At 44.7% G+C, this 19,941-nt stretch overlaps 1 protein-coding gene across 6 annotated transcripts in view; it reads right to left on the minus strand.

Annotated features, from left to right (window-relative positions):
* Positions 1-19,941, minus strand: part of flncb (filamin C, gamma b (actin binding protein 280)) — a 65,062-nt gene extending 45,121 nt beyond the window's left edge. For 3 of the 6 annotated variants that reach the window (XM_061250635.1, XM_061250631.1, XM_061250634.1), the window contains exon 1: positions 19,044-19,941. In XM_061250635.1, the coding sequence (XP_061106619.1) occupies positions 19,044-19,422 (379 nt within the window). In that variant the 5' untranslated portion in view covers positions 19,423-19,941. The remainder of the gene's footprint in view (positions 1-19,043) is intronic. The other 3 variants (XM_061250633.1, XM_061250630.1, XM_061250629.1) reach the window with 1 other exon arrangement.

A 19,941-nucleotide genomic window follows, 5' to 3' on the forward strand; every position in this document is an offset into this window, starting at 1 on the left:
GACGTTTATAATGCTGTTATTACACCTGTGGCCCTGCTGTCTGCATGTGACATATACAATGCTGTTATTAAACTGATGGCCTTGCTTTCTGCGCACAGAGAGCATTTACAATGCTGTTATTACACCGATGGCCTTGCTGTCTGCACACAGATATACGTTTACAATGCTGTTATTACAACGATGCCTGCAGCTGCTTCAGTGCTTTTTATGTAAAGCAAATAAAGCAGTGGCATACGGACTCAGGGTCGAGCCCAGAGGTACGCCTTTACAGAAGTGACTGTTACAGAAGATTCTTTACCAGCGATCTCAAACTCAGTGCCATGGAGGGCCATGTCTATGCTGGTTTTTATTCCAGCCTCTGATCTGGGTTATACTATTTCATTAGTTCAATTATTTGCTGAATTAGGGCTGTAGGCTTGTACAAAATGTGAATTTTGTGTCATTTGTGTTGTCTCAATAACAAGTGTTGCTTATATTCTTTGCGTTAATGCAATTAAATGCATATGTCTGAATGAGTAATTAGAAAGATTTAAGACAGCATTAATTGGTTGGAATGAAAACCCGCATACAGGTCTGAGACCATTGAAGTGAATGAATCAGGCAACTTACAATACCACATAATTCTAATAAACATAAACCCCCACTGCCCATTGCACCGATCAGTTTATTTTTTCTGTGACTCAATAATTGATAATATAATTATCTTCTCTGGTGCCTTATCCCTTGAGTATTCCAACCCAGAAAAGGCTTGACATCAGTTGTGTAAGTAATAAAGTCTGATAATGAAAGACAAACAATATCAAAGCTCAATATCAAAGAATGCAATCCATTTTCCATGATGTGAAACAGCTTCATACTGTACAGTCATGCACAATTTTTTTGCAATGCAGTGACCATATTCTAGCGGGTACATTTGTGCTCTGGCTAAAAGATGTTTAACTGTGATCTGAACCTCTGACTCGCAGACCACAAGTTACAAACCCTGTTCTACAACGATGTCCACACTGCATTAACACCCACAACAGTGTGAGTCAAACCTGCCGAGTCATATCTATAGAGCACAGAGCAGGAAAGGAATCTGCTTTAATGAAATAACAGGCCCAAACCAGCTTAACAAAGCCACCCCTCAGTTTTCCGTCTCCTGGCTGAATGGCAACAACAACATCTGTGTTTACAGTGACGGAGTACCTCCCTGGTAGCACTTTGCTGGTCTCACGTGGAGGGAGGCACTAGACTGGACTCCAGGAAGGGACCTAGCTCGCACTCATTACAGCAGCACACAGCCAAACCTCAGCCCCGGCACTGTTTATACGATACACTGTGCAGTACATCTGTATGTCGAGATAACACAACAACAGTGGCACAGCGCATTGGGAGAGACGGATGAGATTATACACTGACATCATAACGAGGTCAATGTAGAATTGGAGGGGAAAAAAAACATACAAGACTTATAGGAATTTATACCAGCGCGCAAGGGAAGCCCCGCCGTGCCGTATTTGCATAAACACGTCAAGCTCTACTTATTTTACACCAGCCAGGGGACTGAATGCGCCATTGCGCCTTCCTCCTCAACCCTGCGTGAGAATCTCCACTAACTGTGTGGAGGACGTGTGTGTGGAGAGTACTGACTGGGAGGGATGACTATATACTGGTAATATAGTTGCCAGGTTTGGAGTGCGTCAAAATGGGACAACATGTTAAGCTGGCAACCCACAGATGATAAGCTGTTGGATAGGGGGAAGGGTGTATGGGTCCCCCCCTCTGAACCAATGTCAGACTGGGTGGGTGGGGCTAAATCAGGTCTCTCTCCATAGCTACCTGATACTAGCAGTATCCGGTTTTCCTCAGAAAAGCAAGCTCAGCACATTAAGTGTTGTGTCTGTAGCTACAGTTTAATGCATCAGTTGAGGGGTGTAAGAGTTGATGGGATCGTAAAAATGGCTAGAAATGATTGTTTTTTTATCAAGACATCAATCCTTTTAGCAGAAATATGACTATCGCATGCATGTAGTAGTCATTTACTACTACATTAATTCCAGGTAAGCTTATGTGTCTCTTTCATCCAGAGCCACCCTGCCACAGTTCCTGTTCCTGTGGCCAGCACTTCCTGGAAAGATATCAATACCCTTCACCACCCAGAGAACAAACAGCCAGGACCAAAACACGGAGAGAGCACAAGCCATTCGCTGCATGATTTAATGTGTTAAATGTTTAACTGTTCCCTGTCACTCAGGAAATAGTGCCTTCTGCATCCGTGTTTCCACAATGTGCCTCTCTCTCTCTCTCTTTCTCCCTCCCTCTCACGCTTTATCACTCTCTCTCTACTCTCACCCTGTCTCCCACCTCTTTCTCTATACATGCTTTCTTTCTCTATCTCTCTCTCTATCCATTTTTCTGCAGGATAAGGGGGAGCAGGGGAGGGGGATATTAACCTTTCCAGAGACAAAGTGGCCATTCTGCACATAGCCTTTGTGTCAGCCGGTCTTGGAGCACTGTGGCCTTTTGGCTTCTAGGTGTTTCCTCCCAAGGGAGAAACGTTTGGTGTTTGTTTGGTTGCCAGGGGAAACATGAACTTGTAGGCCTGTATCACTGACAAACATAGGCCGTAACATTTTTCTGCATAAATCTGGGGAAACCAATCCCTCCAAACAAGCCTGTGGCTGTGGTCCAGGAGCACCCTGTTCTGCGTTTTAACACGGTGTTAAATGAGATATACGGCCTGGCATTTAAACAGCACTTTCACAAGCTCCGCCATGACCTGACTCTGTAATCAAGGGAGACCTCATAAGACTCCCGTGTTGAGTTTTCGAAGGGTACTCTAGCTGAGGAGTGTTTCATTAAGGCTAGTCCTACACATGCACTCACACAGACACACGCACATGCATACAAACAAACACACACACATATGCATAAACAAACACACACACGCACTCACACACACACACACACACACACACATGCATACACACAAGGCACTGATGCTTTTCTCATAAACATCAGAAAGTTGAGGCAACATGGTTCTTTTGTTTATTTATTTTTTATTTGTTTTATCTTTATGTGGATTGAGAATTTGAAAGCATATTAAGTACGGTGAAACAAGACTGATCATGTGGACTCAGCACACCTGTGTTCAGTAAGCCCTTGCTTATTACTGCAGCTGTTGTTTTGTATTCATGATTGAGCATTTTTAATTCACTTTCATTCTGTGATTCATCTGTCTCGTTCCTTCAATCATCTAACCCATCCAATCAGCCTCTGACATTCTGCATGTTCTGTAGTTATTAAAGAACTACAATATATCACAGAGATGCTGAAAGAATAGTGTCTGCATGTTATGCATGTATCCAGCCATGACAGCAGCAAGTGGCAGTGACCTAGCTAGTGCATGTTTCCCCTCTCAGAACCCAGGCAAATAATGTCCAAGGGCAACCCAACTCTAACCCAGAACCCTGTTATCTGTTTCCCCGTCCCCCTAGGGAACGTTTACACCGGCACGCGTGTGGTGTGTCCCAATCTGCTGCTTCCTGCCCTGAAGTCCTGCATGCCCTTATCTCTCCGAGGGTTTTCCCGAAGATAATTCCCACCCTCTGCCTCGGCTCCGAAGCGTAGCCCCCTTCGGAATCTCCATGTTTTGAGGAGAGGAGAGGCAGGAAAACGGGATTCCATGACTGCATCCCTCCGAAAGCACAAGCGTCTCCAGCAGGAGAAAAAAAAAGAAAGAAACAAAGCAGCAGACTGGAGAGATGCCACCGACGGCTCACATTTTCCACAGGAATTCTCCAACACAATGGAAGCAGAACACAATCAGAGAGCGCTGTAAAGAGGAAAAGTGTATGACGGAATGACACGAGGACAAGTTATACAGTAACCCGAAAGGCACTGTTCGTAAAAGCATACAGTCTGCATAATTCAAGTAACGAATAAGAGTTAGAGTAAAAATGACCACCCAATGCACTAAAAAATGGCAGTCATTATGTGTGTGTACAGTAAGTAGTAATTAATGACTTAATAATAGCAGCAGATTTCCCATTTTCACTTCATGGCATTTTTGCAGACATGGGGCGGACACAAACACATGTGCACACACGTGCACGCAGCTGCGTGCACACACACACACTCAAACACACGTAGACAAATACACACATGCACACACAACACACACACACTCAAACACACGTAGACAAATACACACATGCACACACAACACACACACACGCAAACACACGTAGACAAATACACACGCATGCACAGTACTTCAAATCAAGAGCAACACCACTACCTTTTGCTTTTTTTACTATTTGTTGTAAGCATAGCATTTTTCAAACATACTGTAAGTATTCATACATTTCGGTCCAGGTTATTTACACACTGAGCAGGTCCTGGAATCATGAAGGGGTTGGCATTTTTAACAGCTGCCGTGATGAGGTTAAACAGCGCTAAATTCATGGAATACAACACTCTGAACAAATACGCCCAGTTCAGGGCAAAAGAGCAGCTCAACTTGTTGCCTGGAAACTGAATCAGAACTTGGATAAAGGGAGTCAGGGTTGAGCCTGGTCAAGGCTGACACAAACACGCTCACAGCCTCTCTGCAAGCAAGCTCACTGCAAAAACCTAAAAGAAGTATTTTAGTACTTACACTCAGCGAGCAGTTTTTGCTAGATAAATTTTTCTGCTGCTGTAGCCTATCCACTTCAGAGGTTTACCGTGTTGGTGTTCAGAGATGCTCTTCTGCATACCACTTGTGTAATGTGTGGTTATTTGTGTTTCTGTCACCTTCCTGTCAGCTTCGACTAGTCTGGCCCTTCTCTTCTCATTAACAAGGTGTTTCTACCCACAGAGCCGCTGCTCAATGGATGTTTTTTTTGTTTTTCCGTATCATTCTCTGCAGACTGCTGTTCGTGAACATCCCCGGAGATCAGCAGTTTCTGAGATATTCAAACCACCCTGTCTAGCACCAACAATCATTCGACGGCCAAAGTGACTTCGATCACATTTCTGGTGTCTGCATACTTTTATGCATTTAGTTGCTGCCACATGATTGGCTGATTCAATATTTGCATTAACAAGTTGGTGTACAGGTCTACTTAAGTGCTCGGTGAGTGTACATTGAGACTTAAGATCTATTCCTGTCACTGTTTTGCAAAATAAGACAAAAATATTGCCAATGAGTTAAGACAGTTTTGGGTCATTTCAAGATGTGCCAAATGGAATAAGAACATTTCACTTGTCAAACAAACAGTAACTAAAATCAACCTAATATTTTCCTCTAAAAAAAGATCATAAGTCTTTTTAAGACTAAAAACGCTTGTTAAGACAGACATTTTTTGCAGTGCTCAGTGAACTTCAGGAATTTCTCTGGCTCCGCGGCTCTCCCCTTGCACTGCGGTTACTCATTACATTTCATCCAGGGGTTTATGGCCTGGCAGGCCTCCAGGCCAGCTGAAGGGAATGTGTTTTACAATAATGCTGCAGTTTACACTTAATGACATTGATAACGCGCCTTGTGCTCTCCCCAGTACGGACGGCATCAGAACGTCTCACTATTGTTTCACTGAGAAACAAATAAATCCCCCAAAATGTGTCTCTGTCACTAAATAAGCAACAGTGATGGATATTAAACATTGTAGTTCAGTTGCCATTCGAGGCATATACCTAGTAGATCGGTTCAGACCAAACACAGAAAAAAACAATGCTCCTAACAGACATTTACGCGTAAGATTTGACCCTTCCTCCACCAGCCAGTGGACCTCAAATTCACTGCCCCCCCCCCGCCCCCTGCCCCCCCCGCCCCACAAGGGGCTGTTCAGCTCAGGCAGGTGACATATCTTCCACCCCAACTTCCAAAAAAGGGCAAATATGTCTGTGGCTAGTTCCCATATCTCTGGAGACACTAACGAATGCACAGGCCTGAGTCGGGCTGGGTGACCTGTGATGACCAGACTGCAGGAATCTGAAGCCCCTTCCCCAGTAGACCAGCTGACCCCCATCCCCCATACACACCCACGCGCACGCGTGCACACACACACACACACACACACACACCATCCCACGGGTGTGTACAAGGGCCACAGCAGCTGGATAAATGTTAGGCCTGAAACCAAATCCTCATAAGAGCACAGGCCCCACAGTGACGCGGGGAGTTCTGACCATGTTATCGCACTGCAGAAAAAGCTCCAGTTATTTTCAGTGTGAAATAAATCATGAGTACACACCGCGACCAATCACCTGTGGCTTATAAGGTTTAAATTCCGCCCGACGACAGGGGACATTGTGAGTTGGCGCTCTTGTCGGGTGTCAGACCGGCTGGCATGCACGCAATGTAACCCCCCAGTCAAAATGGCGCATGTTCAATGCTTTGCATACAGTTTCTATCTCAGAATAAGACTAACTGACCAGCAGTGCAGCTATGCAGTTACAGTATAGTGACACAATGTTCCACAAATTACTGCTTTTGTGTAACACTGCATTAAATCCTGAATTGACAATACATCTGCAGGAGATTACCTCCACTGACAATATCATTTCTTTTTTTTAATGATGAGTATGATTTATTGTATTTTAAAAGAGATGACATGAAAATGATATCTACACCCCAATCAAAAAACAAATGTAACACTTTGAGTAATAGTATATCTTTGGGGAAAAGTCGTTGAAGAAACAAAAGCAGTTAAAATACAAATCATATCCAAAAACTAGCAATAAATACATTTTTGACAAGTCACAGGCCATATATCTGCAGTCATATGTCAAATCAATATAACTCTACACATACTTTTAATAAAAAGTAAGCCATTTATTTATGAACTGTTGTAATAATCCTGTCAGGATGCTAACAGGCTTGAGAAATGAGCTGTTTTAACCAACCAACGGTTTGAATAAATATTCTGTGAGGGCTAAGGGGGGAAGAAAGGAACCACAACGAAACAATAGGAAAGACAGAGCCAGGAAAATGTTGAGTTTCTTTCTGCAGCTAAAGAGGTGAAAGAGGGACACAGGTTTCCCTGGTCCAAAAAGGAAGATGGTCAAACAGTGTGGCTAAGAGGGAAGTCGTCCTCTGTTGTTATTAATCTCAGCTTGTGGCAGGAGCTTTTGTCTCAGAAGTACAGAGAGAACAGGGAACCTTGTCTCTGGGGGTCATGGCTTCAGCTGCTGCCCAGTTGCTTAAAGGCGTCTAAGTGTTCAACACAAGGCTGAGCAAATGGACTGAGGGGGTGCTCACAGGCCTAACAGACGGAGACAACAGCAATAGTTACCCCCCAACCCACTCATTCACAGCCCCCAGCACACAGGGGGCATTGTCTCTCTCTCTCTGCTGTCTCAGCCTGACTAAGAGACCCACCGAGCTCGGTACCAGGAGCGGAGAGGGAGGCTATCGCCCGTCACACCCGACACACTCCTGTATCTCCTCCATTACACAGAGCCAGAGGGAATAAGCATGTCAGCGCACTGATAAAGAGCCACATCTCAGCAAACAACATTCTCCTGTGGAGACAGTGCACAGTGCTGTTAGTTCTAAATGTTCTGTTATCAGGTGGGCCGATTATAATCCACCGTGTACTGTCGATCTCTCCATTTCTGGTGAGTTTTCAGTGTACTGTAGTTGTCCCGAGGCCCCAGTCCTCATGTTCTACACTGAGCCACAGCCCCACACTCATCATGTCTTAAACTCGCTGACGCAGCTCCTAAGTCAGTAGTGCCAGAGGCATACTGTACAATTTTGATAGCTGCAGTTTTTCCTTTTGTTTTGTGTTCACATCACAGTCATGTAAGCCAAGTGATTGTGACGCGAATCTGTGAGTTTGTCCAGGAGGCTGCAGGGAGGGATTTCTACCCGAGTAAAAAAATAACAAAGAGAAGCAACAGTGAAAAGAGTCTCCCTCCCTCTATCTCATCAGACACACACACACACACACACACTCATGCACATACATACTGTACACACACAAGCACACACACACACACACACACACTCAGACACACACACACACTCATGCACATACATACTCTACACACACAAGCACACACACACACAGGTACACACACACACACTCATGCACATACATACTGTACACATACAAGCACACACACACACACACTCACACTCACAGGCACACACACACACACTCATGCACATACATACGGTACACACAAAAGCACACACACACACTCACAGACACATACACACACACTCATGCACATACATACTGTACACACACAAGCACACACACACAGACACACACACACACACACTCATGCACAAACATACTGTACACACACAAGCACACACACACACACACACACACACACACACTCATGCACATACATACTGTACACACACAAGCACACACACAGACACACACACACACTCATGCACATACATACTGTACACACACAAGCACACACACACACACACACACTCATGCACATACATACTGTACACACACAAGCACACACACACACAGGCACACACACGCACACATAAGCACACACACACAGACTCGAGCTGTCCTTCCACAGTGATAATGCAGATACTTTCTGTAACGTGTAACATCTCACAGGCTGGCAGGGGCCTAGGGGAGGTTCAGAGTGCACCCACACACACACACACACACAAGCGCACACACACATGTGGACCCCTTCTGTGCACAGAGAGCACTTGGGACAGACAAAAGAAAACAGAGCACAGCAGTGTACTTAAAATGGAGCCCAGAGAGTCACAACTCACAAAACAAGAATCTGCTGCGCTTTTTACAGGTCAGCAGAGGAGGAAAGTCCAGGGGTCAGAAAGTAAAAGTCCTGCTTGGTGTTTCTTCCACCCATGAACTCTTAGTTCTACCTCCTGAGTGAAGAATTGTGCTCATTAGCAAATCCAGGGGATTGGAACAAAAATAGCGGGGGAGACTTTTACTTTCTGAACCTGGATTTTACACCTCTGTAGCAGTACTGTAATGCTGTACAATGTACGCTGCTCTGTAGTATAGCACACTCTAGTTTAGTCAATCCTGTGAGCTGTCAGGAGGCACTGACAGATCGGACAGTGGATCCTGGACACCACATTATAAGGAATGATTCTCCGACATTCCATTCATGGGTTTAATTGAAGAGGAATGAGAGCTGAGCCATTCAGAAAAATATGTTCTCCGACCGGCATGCTTCGGAGCGGATTCCAATAAACTGTTTTGTAATGTCGAATCCTATTGGCCACTGCTTCAACTGAAACCCGACGACTCCACAGATGGCCGGGCAGAGACAAGCTCGCATTGACAAAACTTGAAGGCGAGTCTGCTCGCTGTCTTCTAGAGAGTTCTACCGAGAAGCATGACACAAAACACTTACAGAACAGGGATGCTGAGGATTTTAAAAGTCACACACACTTGCACAATCTTTAGGCATTTATTACATTACTATCCCTACGCTTTTTTGCTTCTCAGAGCAGAAAGTCGCGACAAATCGGAAAGGGTCGTGTTGGAGGAGCGGCCCGTGTTCGGCCATTTTTTCCTCACATGCACGTGTAAATATTCTCCTGCCTCCTCGCCAGCAGAACATCTGCCCAACACAGCGATGTGAGTGCCAGGAGACGAAGGGCACATTCGCTCCCAGCTCTGCCTAAATCTGTCCTCAGCGCTGGGCTGAAACACAGACGGGCCTGGGAACATTCCTCAATGCGTTATCTGTCACTTTCCCCCGCTAATTAGGAAAAACACTCCGAGGCCTGTGGCTTCCCTCGGAGAAAGGAGGGCTCTCCGAGGGCAGCGTGTTATCACCGGGATGTGAAGTAATGCGGCAGCGACAGGAGAACGGGAGAGGGAGTGTGCGTGTGTGTGTGTGTGTGTGTGTGTGCGTGTGTGTGTGTGTGTGGGAGTTCTGGAGAGGGTCAAGCTGTCAGTGACATCAGCGCTGGGCTCCTGACAGCCAGCTGCATCAAATCCCGCCACCAGCAACACCCAGTTTCCCACACTGCACTGCAAGTACAACCCCCCGCCCATTTCACGCTGACCCTAAACTACCGCAGCCCTGCCACCTACACCGCCAGGAATATACCAGTCCGATCCGCTAAAGCCTCTAACCTTAATGCCAAGGCAATATAACCTCAATTACTCTTTTACATTGTGCCTCAGCATGCAGGTAGCACCACTCCTGAATCTACAAACGCCTCTATCAGTGTGAAAATCAAAAGCCAAAGGTCTGTGTCAGTACCAAAAGGCACAATAAATATGGCAGCAGTGCATTTCTTTCAATCTCAGCCAATGTTGAGAGCATTTTCCAGAGCACATATTCTGCAGCATGCTAATGTATCAGAGATTTCACTCGTGTGGCATGAGGAGAGGGGTAGGGACACAGAAATTGAAAATGGCACTGCTGTAGGACATCATTCAGTGAAACACTTCCGCCCTCCCCCTCTCACTCGTCTCCTCCCTCCCCTCCTCCTCCCCTCTTCCTGCGGTTGCCATCAGGTTGTGCACTGGCCAGCTGGGGCGCTGCGACGTTCCTCCCACTAAGAGACCCGTCTCTCCACCACAGGCGTGAACATGTCCATTTTAACGCGATGCTCTCGCGCAATGTTCGCCATGCTACAGCCCTCGTACAAAGCCATGGGGCACACTGCAAAAAATAAGCATCTTAACAAGCGTTTTAATCGTGTAATTTTTTTTTCCGTCAAGTAGAAAATACTGGTTTGTTTTAAGTTAAGTTTGCCTTGCTTGCCGCATTGGCCAATGAAATAAGAGTTTAAGTCTCAATATAAGACTATATATTCTTGTTGAAATTGAGTCACTTTGTTTTTTTCAGGGAAAACACTGAATTGAGGCCTGGCTCTATATCTCCACAGACAGAACTTTTACACCCTCACTTACTTTACTACAGACAGTCCTTACATACGCCAAATAGATTAATTTCACCGAATTCCAGTACTTCAGCCATAAAAATACAAATGAAACATCTTACACAGATGATTTAACAGCTGGCCTACAGGAGTCACGGGCTGACGGTCAGAGCTTTTAAGGACCCCGGAGATGAACTGGGTTCCTGTGGCAGAGTGACAGAGGTTTGAGATCGCGTCCGCGGGGCCCCCCGGGGCCTGAGGGATGGGAGAGCTGTAAGATAACACGAGAGGAGACACACATGGCGGCAGTGTCTAAACCATTCCTGCGGGGGAGACGGCTGACCTCAGAAGAACCCAACACTTCCAGATGACATCATGGTTTTTATCAGCACCACGGCTGCTCCTCCTGGCACACAGCACACGTCTCTTACTGTATCTATTTGTCATAGAAAAGTGGGCCTGCGCCTTCTGTTACCAGGTTTTCACATTTAATCCCCCGGAGGCAGGCGGCCCATGCGTACTCATCTTCTTCAAGTCAACTGTTGAGTAATTACAAGTCCGCTGAGGTACCTCAGCATGGCTTCCCCCAGGTACCGATAACGCAGATGCTGCACCTCTGCTGAACTCATGAGCACCTCCACAAATGTCACAGAAAAGTAAATAAAACCAGATATCAACGCAAATGGGAAAAATGCACGCCAGTGCTATTTAAAGGTACAATAGGTCATTTCGGACTTCTAACGATCAAGAGAGGAATTGCAGCAACAAACAAGCGCAAACCACAACACTGTTTATCCCTCCCCCTTCTCTCTGAATGCGCTGAGGTTGAAACGCCATTGGCTCTGGAAATTAGAACCAATTTTCTACCAATGAGCTTGAATTATCATACAGCTATACAATGTTTTGGTACAAAACTATAAACACAGGCAGAGGGTGAGTCAGAGGGTGAGTCAACATGTTAGTGAGCCTTTTTCAATGACAGGAAGGGATTCACCAAATGGTCTTGTAACAATATTTTAACACAAAGATCTTAGCTATTGTACGTTTAACAAAATTGGCATCATGCAGTCATGGTTTCATCAGTAATAATGATTCATTGCATTTATATAGCACTTTTCTCACACACAAAGCACTTTATAGTGATGAGGGGGAAACTCGCCGTAACCACCACTAATGTGGCCCACCTGGGTGATGCAGGGCAGCCATTTTGCGGCAGAATGCTGACCACACATCAGCTGAACCATACGAATACCACAGCTCCCCACTTCACACCACCACTGCTTACCCTCTGAGACACTAATAAACTAATGCTCAGTGCTAAAAGATCCATATTCACCTGTTATATTCAGCAGCGTTCCCGATAACATGTCTGTATTTATCATAGTTATGCCAAACAGTAAAAAAACAACTTTCCCACAGATGTTGGATTCACTATTAAGAAAAAAAAGGACATGGAATGACGCATTCCCATTGAAAATCAAATCACAACAACATCTGAGAATAGTTAGGAATTCTTTTTTTATTCTTTAATTCTACATATCTATCTCCAGAAAATTAACTTAAAATCCAACGTGTGGGGAAAAGAGGGAAAACACCCTTAGTCTAGAGGAAGGGGCTCATTCAGGCCCAGCGCTCAGAGAAGCCTGCACTTTGTCTACTCCACGGGAGCGATAAAGGTCTCCCGACCCCACATGACCCCTGTCTGCACCACGCTCAACGACATCTTATACAGATTAATGCTCATAGAAGCAATAGTGTTTTTCCTCATCAAAATACTGACTTCAAATCAAAAACAACATAGCAAGCAGACAAAATCTCTCCAAACTGAATGTTATGTTGTCAAAATGTGAAATCACAACACATTGACTGAAAGCAACTTTGACAGGGAAAGACCCCAAAACAAGAAATGATAATAGATACTAATAACAGGGTGGAGTTGTGTGGGGGAGGGGTTCTGCTCTAGTCACAGAAAGGTTCCTGCCTTCGTTGACGTCCCTCGTACTTGATCGTTTGGGGGTGCTGGCCTCGCTCAAACATTCCTCTGAGCTGACTACCTGACACATGGTAGCAATTACAAATGCCGTCATAACGGTCCAGTGAGTGAGTGAGTGAGAGAGAGGGAGAGGAAGAGAGGGAGAGAGAGATAAATATTTCTCCCTCAGAGAGCCCAGTAAAGACATGAGGCAGCTGAAACTGGTCAGACGGCTATTTTTTTTCTGGAAAAGAGAAACACTCCGAGCCCCGGCATGCTGGGACAAATTGGTCTTCCTGATGTACCGCCATGATTCACAAAACAGACACATCTTTAAAGGAGACCAGGACGTGCCACTGATTCCTGCTTGTACCCATTTCTACTGCACCTTTATGCTAAGAGAGGAAACCTGGACTGTGATAAGCATCCTTGCGTGTGTCTGGAGACTACAGAGGGTTTTTTGAACGTCCGTGGTAAGAAGATACGTTTTGACACAGGACCTCAGGAGGATGTCTAGACAGAGTCAAAACAGCGAGTGGCTGCACCTCACCTGTCCTTTGCCCAGACCAAATTCTCCATGTCTTTACTGGGTTGTGAGGGGGAAGTCAGTCTGTCTCTTTCTCTCCCTTTCTTCTCTACCTGTGCTCCTCCCTCTCACTCTCTCCTCTCACCCTGCCTCCTTCCCTCTTTCTCATCTCTATCCCTCTCTAAAAAATATTCAGAATATAAGGAAGATAGAGATATAAGTGATGCCTACGTCTTGACTCAGACAGACACCATATGCTGAGTGAGTGAGTGAGTGAGTGAGTGAGTGAGTGAGGAATGGAGTGAGTGAGTGAATGAGCGTGTGAGTGAGCAAGTGAATGAGTGAGTGAGGAAGGGAGTGAGTGAGTGAGTGAGTGTGTGAGTAAGTGAGTGTGTGAGTATGTGAGTGAGTGTGTGATTGAGTGTGTGAGTGACTGAGTGTGTGAGTGAGTGTGTGAGTGAGTGAGTGTGTGAGTGAGTGTGTGATTGAGTGTGTGAGTGACTGAGTGTGTGAGTGAGTGTGTGAGTGAGTGTGTGAGTGAGTGCGTGAGTGAGTGCGTGAGTGAGGCAGGGGCTGTACTCATAAAATGACTCAGTCAGTCGAGCGTTCTCACCGCGCCTCACTCCCGCTCTGTTTCCCTCGTTACTCCTCTGCAGGAACGCCGGGACCTCATCATCCCCCCACAATTTACACACGCCATTATTCCCCCATTCTGGGGCCAAGAACCACATTAGCGTGAGTAAGAGCGCAGTGGTGACAGACGTCTCCCAGAGAGGGAACTCCATTCATGTTCACGTGTACCCACACAAGACACCTCGTTCACAGAGGAAACTTCAAATACTAACCACTTCTTCATTTTACACAGCGTGGGCTGACTGAACACCCGCATTTACAGCAACACCCTGTTAGCCTCCCCTCCCCCCAGGAGCCTAACCTGCATGTCTTTGGACTGTCAGATGAAACCTCAGGGAAACACACACAGGCACAGGAGAGAACATACAAACTCCACACAGAACGACCCCAGTGGGGTCCGAACCCAGGACCTTCTTGCTGTGAGGCGACAGTGCTAGAAACTGCACCATCGTGGCACCAAAGTGTCTTCCTGAAAGAAATACAATTTTTGACAATCTTTACCTTTACCTGTTGCCAATTTTTAAATGACCTGTTAGTTATTGGGTCCCTGCTGAATTTCCCCCCAAAACCTACTGACCCCTCTCTCCCTCTTCCCCGCACTTCCCCCCAGCCACCCTCTCTGATGCCCTGCCTTGCTGCCACTCTGGGTCACTGGCTATTTTTGGTAAATGTTACTGATAGAGCCCAGAGTCCAGCTGTCTTTTCATCAATCAGTCACTCTGAGGCAGAGAAGAACCAGGCTCCAGTCAGCTGTCAGACCCTCAGCTGGTATACCCACTGACAGGACCCTCACACCACACTACACACACACATACAGGCACACACGCACACAAGCATACTAAGAAACCCCCGGCTCACACTCGTGTCTACACCCAGGGCTCTAAACCTGGCTCAAAGATTTCAATAACGTAAGTGTATGTGTGTGTGTATGTGTGTGTGTGTGTGTGCGTGTGTGTGTTTGTGAGAGAGAGAGAGAGAGAGAGAGAGAGAGACAAAGAGAGAGAGAGAGACTGGCACATTATGAAAACATGGGTGCGGAATGACATATTTCCTGGAGTAGACCCAATCCCACAGTGACATGGAGACATTTAACTCCCAAGACTTGTTTCCTGGCGAGATTGTGTGGGGTGAGGCGGAGGAGGGGGTGCTTTTCCAGCACTCCTGATACCCGACACTCAGTGCTACATTGAGCAATCCATGACAGATGCCCTTCTGGAAAGATCCGTTTTATCGCCAATGTCATTCAGATTTACTCCTGACCCATTTATCTCAAAATGCATTATGGGTACACACTGCCATGGGGACATCAGGTGACACGAGTTAATTAATAATACATTAATAATATTATTAATAATAATAATAATAATAATAAGAGAACAAGAAGAAGAAGAATACTATGGATGTATTTCAGGCACTTTTGTGATAACATTACAATTTAATCTTGGAATAATAAATAAGAAAATGAAACTCACCATGAATTATTACTATTATAATATGAAATAAATGCTACCACTTATATATAAATACTTCTTATACATATACATTTTTTTGTTTACATACGGTATATGTGTTTATATATGCCACAAAATCAAAAATGTTCTCCATTGACCAGTAACATATCCGTTTATGCATCCCTTTAATTCCCTCTCCACAGTATGAGAGTTTCCACTAAGTTCAGCATGAATGTTTATGCTAAAATCCTCTTAATCTAGTTTTATTTATTCTCAATTTGGAAATTTTGTAAAAGGGGGATGAGCTCAGAGTTGTTTGAAATATTTAAGCCTACTGCATATGTTCGCACTAATGTGATGAGACTGTCAACAGTAGCAGCCCGAACTCAACACCACAGCTACGTTGTTTACATTCAAATGGACAGCTAAAATGGACTGTCTTGCCTTGATTCCCAGCATGCTTAGTCTTCATGTAAAAGTCAAAAAAAGGAGAAGAAGAGTTTCCTGCCCCATCCACTCTGCCATCCCCATCCACCTCTGCCCTGTGGAATTTCAAACTTTCTCAGTTTTTTTGTTTTCGATTGAATGTTGTGGCAGCTGGGCTCAGTTTGGGCGATGGAAGCAGATTATGTTACAAATCTGGCCAGGTGTGTGCCTACTTAACCAGTAGGCGTAGTCCTGGGCTTGCCCTGCTTTCTTCTTGCAAACCGAGCCCAGCTCACAAATGTTATGAGAGATGCTTGCCCGCATTTCTTGCTTGCATTTCACCATGACATCAGAAGGTGTAAACGTTTCCTTTCCGGGTCCCTGGCACTCTGTGACAACACTGTGTCAAGAGGACTCTACGTGCTATCTATACGCAGTTTCAGCTCCCACTTTGTGGCCATTTGGGCCTCAACCCCTGTACTTCCTAATATAAGTCATGCTATTATACTAGGTACAGTGGCCAGTATAAGTCATGGTATTATATTAGGTATGGTGGTCAGATTCCCCTGAGGACCGTATATACAATGCAATGAGAAACTACAATAATGGCAGGCAGAATTAGAAAACCCCTTTATAATATGCTATGATTAAAATACACAACAAATCTAGATTTTCTCACAATAAGCCTGATATGTCTAAATACAGGGCTATCAAAGGAAAAATGTTCTGGTCATCCTGCGTCATAGGGTAGCATACAGTATTTCTGAATGACTGAGCACTTGGGTTTTGTCTAGACCAGGATCCCAGCAGGTTTTCATCACCAGGCCAGAGTAATTTATGCTGAGTGAATCAGTGAAAGATTCCACTTATGTCCCTACATTGCACTGACAACACAAGTAAACACTTAAACCCACTGCTAACTGCAAACAGAAACCATGACTCATCAGAAAAAGCCACCGACAGTTGATGTATTAGTAAAGAATACCCACAGAAGCTGGGTAGTCTGACAGTGAGCAAGAGGTGACTGAAGTTGTGAGTGCACCATCTTCAGTCACCGGGTTTTTTCAATTCACATTGCAGAAACTGACGTGAAATACAGAAGCTCAGCTTAATTGGGTGAAGTGTACATTCTTAAAACAGGTGCCTTCGAAGTAAACAGCTAGACTCACACAATGATCCAGTGACAGGGCACTCGAGGTCATCCGTTTACCGAAACGATTCATGAACATTCAGAGAACATTTGGCACTGAGCCGGTGTTAGTAACAATCTGGCACACTGAAGCAGGGGGCAAGTGATTCAGTGAACAGCACCAGGATTACAGAAACTACTAAAGTGCAACTTCTTGTGTGAGTTAAAATGGCCACACTGAGACAAATGAGGTAAAAACTGTAGGTTTTATCCAAAAATTGGCTTTCCGGAGTTCCGTACACCTTTGCATAATGATCAGAACCAAAGCAAACATTCTCAGTGCACTAGGACAGCTGCAGTAGCTCGTCAAGTCTGAGAGTAATCAACAATTTAGAGCAACTGTTGACAAGCGTGGTTCCATGGGTGTTCCCGCAGTCCTGTACAGGAGGAGAGAGCGGTTTCACAGCAGGCTCCGTCTATCACCACTACTGTGCAGCAGGGCCATTTAGCACATCCATGAGCTGCTCGCGTATATTATTCTTCTGGCAGTGAACTAGAGTAAATGGTGCTTTTACATTTTTTTTTTTTTTTTCCCAGACGGCTACTCCCTTATGAATAGCCAGAAAGGCAGGAAAATACAGCCAATGTCCATATCTTTCAACCCATCAGATTTTCCCATGAAAATGGCTTTACTTTTTGAGATATTTCTAAGCTACTGTGTATAGCATATATTGATGAAATGCAGAAAAGCGAGCATAATAATAATCTTTGTTGTCTTTGATCATCGGTCAAAACATGCACCGGAAATGTTATTAATCCTGTACACATTTTCACATGATAGGAGAGAATGAACTTCACATGATAAGAGTGAGGTTATCCTTATCCAACTAGGTTGTGAGGTATAAGAATATCTTATTTATCATGAAAGAGATGGCATCAGCAATGAGAAAATAAAATGATGATGATGATGATGATGATGATAATGATTTGCATTCAACCTATACATTGCATTCAAAAATATATAAGTTCTTCACAGAGTACAGCATAACTCCTCAGATGATCAGCTTGACTACACAGAGATTACGAACTCTGTAGTTCCAGGATACAATAATATACAGTTTTGCTGTCCCTCTACCGCTCATTAATTAACCACATACTGTACTGTAGATGCAGAAATATTACAACTCTCGAGTTCCCAAATACTGGGGCTAGACGTACTTGATCATTTACATTGCAGCAACACTGATTGCAAGAAAATGCAACCATACCGGTTATCCACATGTACAAACAATATTTACTTCAGCTCTGCTCTGCTGCCGTTTCTGTTTATACATACGTTAGTTTGCGTGTAATATATGGTACCTACATGCTGGTGCTCAGATGTAGCCTAGCTGCTATAGGCTACATAAGGTCGTTGATGCAATTTTCGGAAGAACCGCAAAAAGGGTTTGAATATCTCGAAGGAATGAAATGAGATTAATAATAATCATGAATGCAACACTAATAAAGATACTGTGCCAATAAGCATGCATAACTTCCATCTCCATTCGATATCCCAATCAGGACTGTAAACACAGCCTTTGTTCCGCCCGTCAGACGTTACACATTCAATAGTAGTAGCCTATCCTCACCACATTAGCCAACTATATAAACTCCTATAGTTGTGTACTTATCGGTTATGACGAACATAATTCGCGTCAATATACAGTCTTGTTAACTGGAAAAACTTTTTCCAGGATGTTCTGGGAGCATAGGGTGAGCCGACAGAAACATTAAACTCCACACGTCCCAGTACTATATCGGAAACAAGGCAGTAAGTCGGAATCTCTCTTCAAAAATTCCACGTTAACATTGAAATGCAGAAGTAACAGTTTTGCAATACTATTTCAACATAGTTTTCATTCATTGTAAAGTTAATTCGTGAAAGGACGCTCCCAGTCCTCTGACTCAAATACGCCCTCTAACCCGTTCCTTGGAAGCGCTCTGCGTTTCAGCATTGCAGTAAAATGTCAGCTTCTTCTAACCAACGCTAAAAATACAGGGGCTCGTCTCAGAATTGAATGAGGAAAATAACTTACCTATCGATACCAGTCTGATGTGTTCTCTCTCCAGGAATTCCAGCGCGACAGATACATTTTCCAATTTCATCTGTCTGAAGTTGGGTCTCGCGTGATACTTTCTGTACATTTTCTTTTGACTCAAAACCTCCAGCAGACCGATTAGTTTGAGCCCGTCGCTGAGGTCTTTCTGTAGGTCGTTTATTCTCTTGTTCATGCATTTCAGGTGTTCGTTACACCACCTGGTAAAGGTGTTCTGCTGGATCTTCTTCCAAGGAGCATCTTCCGCTAGATCCTTTTCGGTGGCAGGCATCTCCTCGTCCTGCTCTTCCCCGTTATCGGAGCCCTGGTAGTACTGAGGCGGCTGCTGCTGGTCGTAGTACGTATTATTGCTCATCATGTTTTTAGTTTCCTTGCCCCCTTTTTTATACCGCAATCAATGAACCCTGTGTGTGAAATTTACCACACGTGGGGGAGCGCAAAAAAAAAAAACTATTTTCGCAGGTCAGTGCCAGGCGCGCGCTTGCGATGAAGAAAGTTCAAAAGTTGGAAGAAGCCTCCCGGGGGGGAAAGAGTGAGTGATAGTAGGTCTTTCGGGTATACTTGTTAAGAAGATCTGGCTTGTCAAACCGAGCACTTCCGTGGCTGAAGAACTGAAGAATCCGATTCTCGTTTCCAGCGCAGTTAGTCTCAATTTTTAATTGGCGATATCGTGACAAATGTGGAGGCCGCTTCTTAATAGACAGATTGGCTCAGATGCGTTTGTGAGAATGAATACTCGGAGCCTGTGAGCATGGGAGATAAGTTATAAGACAGCCGCAAAGTGGACGTTAAGAGACTTGTTCAGCATGTGACTAAATGAAGCAAAAGACAGAGCAGGGGTTTAAAAAGAACGAAGACCCCCCCAGGCCACGTCAGA

Source organism: Conger conger, chromosome 8 (assembly GCF_963514075.1).
Source record: "Conger conger chromosome 8, fConCon1.1, whole genome shotgun sequence".
Lineage (NCBI taxonomy): Eukaryota > Metazoa > Chordata > Actinopteri > Anguilliformes > Congridae > Conger > Conger conger.